Source organism: Camelus bactrianus, chromosome 27 (assembly GCF_048773025.1).
Source record: "Camelus bactrianus isolate YW-2024 breed Bactrian camel chromosome 27, ASM4877302v1, whole genome shotgun sequence".
Lineage (NCBI taxonomy): Eukaryota > Metazoa > Chordata > Mammalia > Artiodactyla > Camelidae > Camelus > Camelus bactrianus.
Window position 1 is genome coordinate 14,947,987 of NC_133565.1, and position 11,284 is coordinate 14,959,270.

General features: G+C 45.4%; 1 protein-coding gene across 1 annotated transcript; it reads left to right on the forward strand.

The window, feature by feature from the left end:
- On the forward strand, positions 1 to 10,490 carry TM2D3 (TM2 domain containing 3). The gene is made up of 6 exons (XM_010962889.3): positions 1 to 156; positions 372 to 464; positions 2,227 to 2,384; positions 6,813 to 6,987; positions 7,706 to 7,781; positions 9,743 to 10,490. Exons 1-6 carry the CDS (start codon positions 51 to 53, stop codon positions 9,906 to 9,908), a joined length of 774 nt encoding a protein of 257 aa, XP_010961191.2. The 5' UTR covers positions 1 to 50; the 3' UTR covers positions 9,909 to 10,490.
- Positions 10,491 to 11,284: the final 794 nt, after the last annotated feature.

Here is an 11,284-nt window from a genome sequence, read left to right on the forward strand (position 1 = left end):
GCCCCGACGCCCCGCCCCCGGATCAACCCCTGCCGGCAGCCCGGAAGTGTATGCGCGCCGGCAAGATGGCGGCTGCGGCAGTCCAGGTTTGGGGCCTGCTCCGCCCGTGTCGCGCGCTGCTGTTCCTCTCGCAGTTCTACATCCTGTCGGGCGGTGGTGAGTTAGAGGCAAGGGTCCGCGCGGTGCCGGCCCAGGGGGCGGCGGGCAGTGCTCGGTGTCGTCCTGTGGGCCGCGGTCTGGGTTTCCGGGGCGGCCAGGCCGGCAGGCGTTCCGTGTTGACCACGGGGGCCGAGACGTTCGTGTCCCGGAGAACGTGTGTCTCCACTCGCAGGAGACGTTCATGTCCCGGATAACGTGTCTCTCGCTCGCAGGGGCCTTGGACGTGGAGCGCTCGCAGCCGCCGGCCCCGGCGGGGAAGGACCCGGGCCCGACACGCGCTTTCACGGTGGTTCCCGGGGCGGCAGGTACTGCGCGCCTTCTGTTCGTCTTAGAGCTCCCTCTCCTTTTCCACAGCTTTTCTTTTAGAGTATGAAATCACTTTCCATTTCCCGAGTGTCTTATTTATTGTATTTTAGGTTATGTGAACTCATTGCAGAGATGGGCATTTTCTGTAGGCAGTCTTGGTATTTCAATAGCTTTTGACTTTCTGGCCTCACCTCTTTCTCCAGTCTCAGGCTTCTCATTTCCATCTCTTTATTCCTGTTTTTTGTTTCTTTGTTTATTCATCCATCTAGGTAACCTTCAACCAATGCTCCTTTTCCTTCGGAAAAGTTCCTGTATTTCTTATACCCTATTCCTGATGTTGCATGGTAAAGGCTCCCCTCCGCTGGGTGAAGTGGGAGGGTCCGGGAGAGACTGACACAGACTGGGCTCTGTCTAGGTCTGTTGGCTCTCCTGGGAGCTTGAGCAAGTTGGGCACCTTTGGGGGTTTTGGTTTTCTCATCTTTAAGATGGTGGGGGTAGCCTGGCCCTCTAAAGTCGTTCTGGCTTTGTGATTCTAAATAACCATCCTCCAGCCACAAGAGTAACAGGAACAAAAGAAAAATGGTATTTTATAGATTTGCCTACTTAATAGTGACTTCGAGTCAGACCACTTTAATTGACCATTAGTGTCTTTGCTAAATGGAACCTTTGTCTCTATAGTTTCATTATTTCAATGAATTGAAGCTGGCAGAGGTACCTTACTGATTCTGATTTGGATATAAAAGACTACTAGGAGGGGAGGAGGGTAGAGCTCAGTGGTAGAGTGAGTGCTTAGCATGCACAAGGTCCTGGGTTCAATCCCCAGCCCCTCCAGTAAAACTAACTAAAATAAATAAACCCAATTACCCACCCCCCCAAAAAAGTAAATTTTAAATAAATAAATAAATAATAATAAAAAAAGACTTCTAGGAGGCAGCCACATATGTGAGTTTAAAACATAGGTTATTTTATAGAGAAACGGTGAGAATTTTTGACTCTTTTGGGCATTTTTGAAAGCTCTTCCTCCCTGAGGTACCTGCATTTATTGAGGATACTATTTGCAATTTTGATCCTCTCTTATCTGATAGAAATATATTGTACTCCTGGCTAGGTTGGCTGGGAAAAAACTGCAAGCGACTGATTAAGTTACAAATATAGAGAACTGTTTTGAACTTCGGTAGGATGGAACTAAATATTATTTGAAGACTGTGGCTTTTTGAAGCACCAATGTGGGATAATGATGGAGTACATTTTCTAGAGTTGGTACCGTATTGTACTGATTGATTGAGTTAGTGGGTCAATGTGAATTCAAGGGGAAGGAACACTGGATTGGAAACAGATTTGGGTTCTGGTTCCAGCTTTGCCACTCCCTCTGTGATGTTGAACAAACATTACCATCAGTAAGCCTTAGTTTTTTCATCCTGTAACATGGTAGATTTTTTGAGGTCCTAATATATGCCCAGCCCCAAATTATATATGTTGTATGTACGTGATGTATATTATAGTCATTTGATTTGCGTGGTCATTTTATAGACAGTCATTAAATACTTTTTACTTAGCTGTCAAGCTGTTGCAGAAGGTCACACAGCTGGCTGGTGGCAGAACCCTGCTTTACTTGCAGGTGTCTCTGACCCCAGTCTGCTTTTTCATTCCAGGAGCGTGTGTTACTGCTGATGATCATGCCCCTTAACCTTAGAAAATTGTTTTCCTCTGTTGTTCTCATCTGCGTTGTAAGAGAGTACGCTTCTCTCTCACCTCTCACAGAAAGTACCGACATCCCACCTTATGTGATGAAGTGTCCCAGCAACGGTCTGTGTAGCAGACTTCCCGCAGACTGTATAGAGTGCAAGACAAATTTCTCCTGTGTCTATGGGAAGCCTGTCACTTTTGACTGCACGGTCAAACCTTCTGTTACCTGTGTTGTAAGTACTGCAACTTTCTTATTCTCAGTAAACTCAGGGTAAACCTTGAGTTATAAGTAGAGTTTAGCCCGGACTATGGGGGAAATTCAGAAAGAAAGTGCTCTGCGTTTTCTAAGCAATATTTTAGGCATAAAGTAAGACGGCTGAAATTTCCATTTCCAAAGTAAGGTTTGGTTGCCAGGGTTCAGACAGCAATTTTTGACGGAAGGATAAATACCAGAGTTATTACAAAAAAGTCAGAGGTAGAAAAGGCTCAGGTGCATCAGTTGTCACCCATTAGAAATGACCCTGCTACCCATCGTCACACCTGCAGCCTGTGTCTGGTAGTTTGACAGCCAGGAAGGAGCCTGGAGAGGCGTTCAGAGCTGGTGACGCCTGCGTCCGAGCAACTTGGCCAGGGCTCCTGGTATCACCGACTCCTGGGGACAGTCCCACACCTGCCCAGTGGAAGTAGGTCCGGGCGGCTCAGGTACCTGCATTTATTGACAACTGGACCAGGTAAATGATGACACACTTCATTGTTTGGGACCGCTGACTAGCATCTGGCGAGGTGAAGAGTAGAAATGAGTAATGCAGCAGTCTTCCACTCTTCCCTGCTGTCACTAACTGTGATTTATTAAGCTGTCTCTTGTTAAATGAGGGGATGGGCCCAGAGCAGCTTCTCCGAAAGCATTTCTGTGCCGCCCTCACTCTGGGAGATGGTCGAGGAGGAAAACCAGATTCCATACCACATCCTCTTGCAGATTTCCCTTGACCCAGAGAGTCTAGCCTTTCCTTCACTTCCTGGGACAGAGTGCCTTTCCCTGTCCCTTCTTTGGAACTTGGCCCACAAAGGGCTGGATTAGAAGGCTCTTTCTGTATTTCTCCTGGAGTCTGGGGTCATGAGAGGGCGTGAGGGTGGCTTCACTCTGGAGGGGAAACTTGGGAGAGTGTGTGTGGTCTCCGTGAATGGAGTTCTTGTGACTGAAGCGTCTGTCATTTTCGTCTGCCAGGGTTCCCTTTCAGGCGCTCGCTGCCAGGGGTGGTCTTCCCAGCTCCCTCGAATTGTCCTTGGCTTTGTTACTGCGTCTGAAATAGTCGTCCTCCTGACACCCTCCTCTAGTGGCTAGACCTGTTTGAAGGCTTTTGAAGCCTCTTGGGTCTGGCACATACTAGGTGCATAGTAGGTGAAAAGGGAGAACACGTGGATGATCAAGGGGAGCTTTTCCAGAATCGGCCTCTTTTGTTGTTTGCCTCGGCTTCCTTGACATTCATCTCCCAAAACTGGTTGCTGAGTGCAGCTTAGTTCTCTATCTCTTCCTCCCGAGGTCTTTCACAAACAAGTGGTTCCATGTCATGGGAAATAGCAGAGGACAGGAAAAATGACAAAGGTAGAACAGTTACGGAGCTGAGGCAAGTTTCCGGATCCTAAGTCACAGCCTGGTGCGTCCTCACCACTCGGCTGAGACCTGCCCTTTTCCTGCCCCGAGCGTTCGTGTCACCCGCGCCCTGCGCTGGCCTGCAGGGGTGCATCCTGTCAGAGAGCAGGAGTGGTGTCTGAAGTCTGCCTTGAGGGAGGCTGGTGGTCTGTTTCTTCTCCAAAGTGAAGATCAGTAAAATACTGGCTCTCAAGAGCCCTGGGTCCTAGGACTGCTGCAGCCAGGTGATCTGGGACAGACCACCTGTTCTTTCCTTACTGAGTGACCGTCTGTGGTGTCCCTTCTCACGAAATAGGTTAGTGATTCAGGCAGAGATAATCCGCAGACATGGCAGGCACATGTGCAGACATTCAGCCTCTCCTCCCGCCCTCCCCACGCCAGTCCCTTTTTCCCTTTCTCCCTCTCACTTTATTTTGAACTTCAGATTAACAGAAAGAAATAGCTCTGCTATTCCTCCTAGTCCTTCTAGCTCTCCTAGTCCTCCTGCAGGCATCCTGAGTAGGGACTCACAGGCCCTGGGAGTCTCACCTGGATTACACTAGTCAAAGAAGTTATTTTATAATGGCCCTGCTAGGTATAGAAATAGACATGAGTGCAAGCACCCTGCAGCCCCTTTGGGGTCAGGTGTCTCCTGCTTCTGTTATCGTGGAGACCAAGCCAGTTGAGCCACGCTGGAATTGTGCTGGGCGGGAGTGTTGCTCTGTGTGTAACCTTTTGGACGAGTTCTGTGCTCTTAGTCAGACCGCGGTTTCACCAAGGGAAGGGAAACAAATCTTTTCACTACTCATGAGCTTTTGAAGGGGTCTGGACTTGTTTGTGGTGCGAAGACTGACTCAGCAAATGCTGGGATGCCTGGGAAAGGGTTGAACCCTGTTTTGTCCAAAATAAATTCCAGATCGATTTCAAAGATTTAGTGTGAAAAAATGAGACCACAAAGTACCAGAGAAAGCATGAGCTAGTTTGGTTATAGTTTCAAAAGAGGGAATATTTTCCTAAGTGTAAAATAAAATTTAGAAGCCGTAAAAGAAAGAATTGGTACATCTGACTACTAACAATTATAGATTTCTACATGACCTAAAAAAGCGTAACGGCAGAAGATCAATGGCAAACTAGGGAAAAGTATCTCTAGCACATATGACAAATAATGTGCTAGTATCCATAATGTGTAAAGATTTCCAAAAAGCCAGTGAGAAGATGACAATCCTGTAGAAAACTGGTGTTAGGACAGAAGTAGATGGTTCATAGGAAAGGAAATACAAACAGGCTTTCACACAAAGTTTAATTTTTCTCACAGTTAAAGAAATACAAATTAATGCATTTTTTTTGTCCTATCAGATTGGCAGAACAATCAAAACGTTTGGTGACACTTGGAGTTCTTGAGGGTATAAAGGACACTCTTATGTCTTGTTAGGGGATGGGTAGATTGGTCAACCTCTTATAGGCAATATACTTTAAATGTGAGACTTAACCTTTGACCCAGCAATTCCATATTTAGGAATGTATCTTACAGATACTATGTATTGCACGTAGATGCAAATAAACATGCCTAAGGTTATTCTTAGCTGCGTTGTCCACCCAGGCAAGATTGGAGACAGGGTAAATATCCAAGAAAGAACAATTTAATTTTTGGTTAACTGTGTAATGAAGTAAATACTATTAAAAATATTTAAAAGAACTAGGCAGCTCTAGAGAGATTTACTGATATCTACAGAATTAAATAAGTAAATAACAATGGGACATTAAATTTTTTAAAAAACCAAAGTATATGTGACGTAAACGTGCCGCTGTATAGAATAGGATCCCTGGAAAGCCAGAGCAGGTAAGCCGAGCTTGCTGCTGGGCCCAGCTGGGCTGGCCTCCTCCCTGCTTTCCTGTTGTGTGGGAATTTGTGCCTCGTACTCTTATTACCTAGTTTTAAAGAACAGTTGGTAAGAAATGAATGTTACAAGTTCATTGCTCGGAATATGCAGAAGTTTAAAGCAGTATTGCTTAAGTCAAGTGATACCTTACCTAGCTTTGAATATTATCCATAAAAGCAGTTTTTCATTAATCAAAAAAATTAATAGATATGATACCTCCAGAGGTGATTGTGTGACCATTTTAAATGATTTTGAAAACTATTTAGAGCAATCTAATGTCAGGTAAGAGGATACAAATCATCCTCAGCGTAATTCCACCTGTAAAAGTCCACATTACAGGAAGGAAGAAGGAAAGAAGGTGAAGAGTGGTGCTTTCTGAGAGGTTACACGTTTCTTCTGTAATTTCCAGATGTGCAGCATACGAGGACATGTGTGGCTCTCATAAGCAGACAGCAAAATAATGACTTTTAACATTGAAATGGAAAAAAACCTCTGGTTTCAAAAGCTTAGGGCCAGCAGTGAGCACTTGCTGAGCCTCTGCATGTGGTTCTTTTCCATGCTGAGAGTGACCTACTGTGGCCGCCTGTTGGTTGGTGACCTGCTTGTGTGACCGCCGTAACAGCCTGGGGTTCTGGAGCCTGGTGGAGCTACTGGGGGGGAGTTGGGACCAGGGAGCCTCGGGCTGGGGCCGGGCACCGGCCTTCTGCACAAAGCTTGCAGCTCAGTGACCTTGCACAGGTGGGCTCACTTATCCTTCCAGCTCCCAGGGCCCCCAGGGCTTTACCAAGTGCATTTTCCTTTTTTCTGTATTATAAAAGTACACATACTCATCATTAAGAATTTGGCCAGAGTGACAGTGATGAAATAATAGTCTTAGCATCCTGAGATAACCTTTGTTATCTTGATGTGGATTTATCTAGACATTTTTTCCTTGTGTATATATTTTGGGGTGTGTGTTTATGATCATAGGGTCGTACCATGCACGTTTGTTGTGCATACATACTGGTTTGGTACCTGTCTTTCTGCCACTTCCTCCTAGGTCATAAACGTAAGTATTTTAGAAACCTTGTGCCATGTGGCTGTAGAGTCTTACCGACATGTTAACCAGCCACTACTCTGTGACTGAAGAGTCCGTGTCCTTTGGTGTGTAGGATCAAGACTTCAAACCCCAAAAGAGCTTCGTCCTCAACATGACTTGCAGATTTTGCTGGCAGCTCCCGGAAGCTGATTACGAGTGTTCCAGCTCCACCAGCTGCATGACAGTGTCCTGTCCTCGGCAGCGCTTCGCCGCCAACTGCACCGTGCGGGACCACGTCCACTGCCTGGGTGAGTCACGGTCTGCGGCGCTGCTCTAAGCTGACTCAGGGAACTAGTGAGAAAGTTGAGGATTAAGTTTTAATTGTCTACTCAGAAACGTTTATCAGCACTTTTCAGTTATGCCAGGCCTCATCAGTAAACTCAGTGAACTTAAAAAAAATCCGGCAAGTTTTAGGCTTTCCTAGTTAGTCCTTTTCTGTTGTAAGAACTCTTTCCCTACACCAGATTCATAATTTCCTGTATTTCCTTTTAAATGTTGCCCATTTGGCCTTTCACATTTAGGGATTGGTGTTGGTGAGGGGGTGAGGCAGATTCAGGGTGGCATACCCCGTGGGTAGCCGGTCGTCCCAGGACGGGCACTCGGCGTGAGCCTGCGTCCACAGGGGTGTCTGTGCAGCATCGTTTGTCTGTCTCAGCTCCACGCTCTCTTATTCCCTCTTCGCTTATCTGCGTCCTGATAGCATATGGGGCATTGCACGTCTTCAAGCTGGGATCCTTAGAAAACTGAACTAAATGTCAAATCTATGCTTATAGGTGGTATGGGCTTTCTTTTTACCACTCGTTGTAGTGAACGTTTATTTTTGTAAGATTGTCTTTTTAGATTGTAAATTACAAGGTCTCTAGTTACACGTTAATCTCTGTGTAAGAGCATTTTTATACCATGTTTCTATGCAGACTGTTATTTTTATACCATGTTTCTATGCAGACTGTTTTTCCTTTTTTTAAGGTAACCGTACTTTTCCAAAAATGCTGTACTGCAATTGGACAGGAGGTTATAAGTGGTCGACTGCCCTGGCTCTGAGGTAAGCTCTGTTACTAGTAGACTAGAGATGCCATGTGGATTTCCTTGGGATTGGTGGAGTCTTCCAGATGTTGAGCTCAGCCAGTCTCCTCCCTCACCCAGATCCTGCCATGTGTGTTCCATAGACGGTGAAACATATTTAGGCTTCAGGCCACCACCCTCCGTGGAATTCAGTAACAGGTTGCTAGCTTTTCTCCCAAGACGCCTGCACATTGTAGAGATGACTTCATTGAGTCTTTACCATGGGTGATTAGAACCAGTCAGTGTTTCCCATCCTGAGTGCACCATGAATCAGTAAAGTGCTATGTACTGCTTCAAATGAGTAGGCTTATGATGTATATTTTTAATTTTAAGTAACTTTTTTCTTTATTATAAAAATAATACATGCTCAGGGGGAGGGTATAGCTTAGTGGTAGAGTGAGTGTTCAGCATGCAGGAAGCCCTGGGTTCAATCCCAGTACCTCCATTAGTAAATAAATAAGCAAGCCTAATTACTCCCCCCCAAAATACATGCTCAGTACTGAAAACTAGAAAAAATGGAAATCACAAAGAAAAACATTAAAAATCACCTGTAACTCCATCATGCATATATAATTATAGATATAATTTTTACATTAAAATGTGCTTGTATTTGTTAAACTTTTCAGCAATTCAAAAAAATATTGTACCAGTTCTTCCCACCAGAGGAAGGGCGGGTGGGTGCTGTTTAAATTTCACTGATTAAAAACTTGTACATCTGCTGTGGAAGGTTTTAGAGCCTGAGACCCGTGACCTCCATGTGCCTTGTGCCATGGGTCGGGGCTTCTCAGCCTTGTCACTGTTGGCGTTTGGGCCAAATAATTCTTTGCTGTGGGGCGTCCAATGCACAGCAGGACATTTAGCTGGATCTCTGGACTTTACTTACTAGACGTTACCCACCCCCATACCCGAAGGTGTGACAATCAGAAATGCCCCCAGGTACTGGCAGGTGGCCCCTGGTGTCTGGGGCAGGGCTGGGGAAAGAGGAAGGTCCTGCCTGGCGGGAAATCACACCTGGAAAGTGTCCGAGGGTCCAAGATGGAAAATCTTAGGCAACGAGAATGAGATTCAGTCACAGCCACAGTCTTTGTCAGCAGTTACAACTAACAACTGACTTCTTAATAAACTTTTTATTTTGGAATAGTTTACAGAAAAGTTGCAAAGATAGAGGTCCTGTACACCGCTCACCTAGTTTTCTCCACATTGTTAACATCTGAAGTTACCATGGTATAGTTAACAGCTGACTTTTAGAAAGTAAGAATAGTTTTCTTCTCTGGGCTCAGCGTGGTTCTTTGAGAATATCTGCTGTGTCTGTGACACGCCAGCGGTTGCATCTCAGTGCTGGGGAAGGGGAGGGTATAGGTGAGCCCAGGTTGGACACATGTTCCTTATCACTGGAGCTGCGCCATGGGTGCTGTTCTCTTTGATTTTAACTTTTATATCAAAATTTTCCATAATAAAAACCTTAAAAGAAATATAATGAGAAGTTGTCCAAATACTGTTAGATCTTAGCGTCAGAAGGAACCTCACAAGTCATTTACTTCTAACACAAAACCTGTAAAGACGGGCGATGACAAGTTAGCCGACTTGATGGGGGCGGCCCGCTGGTGTCGCCTGCCTCCACGCTCCCACTTGGCTCTCCCGGACGTGCCGTCTTCAAGAGTAAAAAGCAACAAGCTCAGTTGCTTTTCTTGAAAAGAGAGCATCAGATTTCAGTCCAGCTAAAAAGTGTGTGTTTACATGTGACATCTAAATGATCTTCTTGCCCTTGGTTACTTAGGGCTGTTAGTTTGTAAAATGGTCGCTTGTGTCCCGATTGAGAGATGTTTGTGCGTGACCATCCGGGCCCTCTCACGAATGCAAGTCAGCGCGGTTACTGGGCCTCTCTGGCCGCGGTGGCGTGGGTGGGCATTGGATGGATTCCAGGCCTGTTTGCCGTTGCAGCATCACCCTCGGTGGGTTCGGAGCGGACCGCTTCTACCTGGGCCAGTGGCGGGAAGGCCTCGGCAAGCTGTTCAGCTTCGGGGGCCTGGGGGTCTGGACGCTGATTGATGTCCTCCTCATCGGCGTTGGCTACGTGGGACCGGCGGACGGCTCTTTGTACATTTAGCTGTGGTCCTGTGCTTCCCAGAGGAGCCGGGCTTAGGAGACGTCCATTTGCCTGTAGGAATCGCTGTGCTGAGTGGTGCGTGTGTGTTTTTAATGTACAGCATCTGTACTGTGTCTGCCTTGATGAAGGTAAAATAAACAACCCTCAACCGTGCTTACCTGGAATTTATTTGCCTGAAATATATTTTTTTTCTGTGAAAAAACTTAGACTGACTTAAACTTGAAAAACAACCTGTGCAGCAACTGAAAATCTGTTCAATTCCTAGGCTTTGATTTTATGTTGGTCATGTCGGAGTGTATCGCTTGTATCTCGGCCTGAATGCAATCTGCCTTGAGAAGCTTTTCGGCTGTGATTACAGGACGTGGGATGTGTTTTTGTTCTTTAGCTAAATAATCTGCCTAAACGTCAGTCATCTGTAAGTTTTGAGATGTAATATGTATGTAGTCTGGTCTTTACATGTGACTGTTTGAAGTAAACTGCAGAACTTCTGTGCCTGGTTGCCACGATTTGAATTTTGTTAGTAATATAAAAGGTCATGAGAGTCCTGGAAAATCAATAAAATTACAAGTTCCTTGAAAAAGATTGTAGACTTTTTCCTGTATGTTTTTTATATTAAAATATAATCTTGAATAATCATAGCAACTTCCTTTTATTATTCAGAGGTAAAATGTTTATTTTTCAAGGCATTGCTGCACTGTAATAGATATACTCGTAATTGACTGTTTCATTAACACACAATGGACACGTTTAAAACTGTTTCAGTGGGATAAATGAGTCTGTAGATCTGTTGTATGCCCTTTTTTGAAGGAAAAACACTTACTAATCCAAAATGGGTTTGACTCATTATTTCTTTTGAAACATTTACAAATTCTTACCATTTTCCCCTTGAAATTGGGTATCTGAGTATTAACTTTTTAAACATCTGTGTTGAGAGCTAGAAGACTTAACCAGCGTGTCAGATCTTTAGCTAGAAAACATTTGAGAATATCTCCATACATCTCGGGTGACAAAAACATACTTTCTTCACCAGATTATGAATCACAGTTCCCCCTTTTGAAGGGGCACTGAGCCACTTCAGCATGATAACTTGCCATTTTAGAACAGGCTGCTTTTGAAGAACAAGGCTCTCATCTGCGCAGGTTGGTCCCGTTGAGTAACAGATCCAGCTCTGGGCACTAGGTGGTGCCTCCCCATCGCGTCTGCTCTCCCAGGATATTTCCAGAAGCAGCCAGTCTTTACTTGTTTTTTCCCCTGGAGCAAGAACGCTGCCACTTCCAGGTTGGCAGCCCCATTTGCACGGGCCTTTCTTCTCTAGAGCAAACACTTCCTCACCTGTCACAGGTGCGTGAGACTTGGCACAGCAGGTCTTCAGAGGA

What these genes read in the sequence shown, in the direction of transcription:
- TM2D3 (XM_010962889.3), top strand. Translation starts at nt 51, where the DNA reads ATGCGCGCCGGCAAGATGGCGGCTGCGGCAGTCCAGGTTTGGGGCCTG. An exon ending in CTACATCCTGTCGGGCGGTG is followed by an intron (nt 157 to 371) that starts GTGAGTTAGAGG and finishes TCTCGCTCGCAG; the next exon opens with GGGCCTTGGACGTGGAGCGC. An exon ending in AACCTTCTGTTACCTGTGTT is followed by an intron (nt 2,385 to 6,812) that starts GTAAGTACTGCA and finishes TTTGGTGTGTAG; the next exon opens with GATCAAGACTTCAAACCCCA.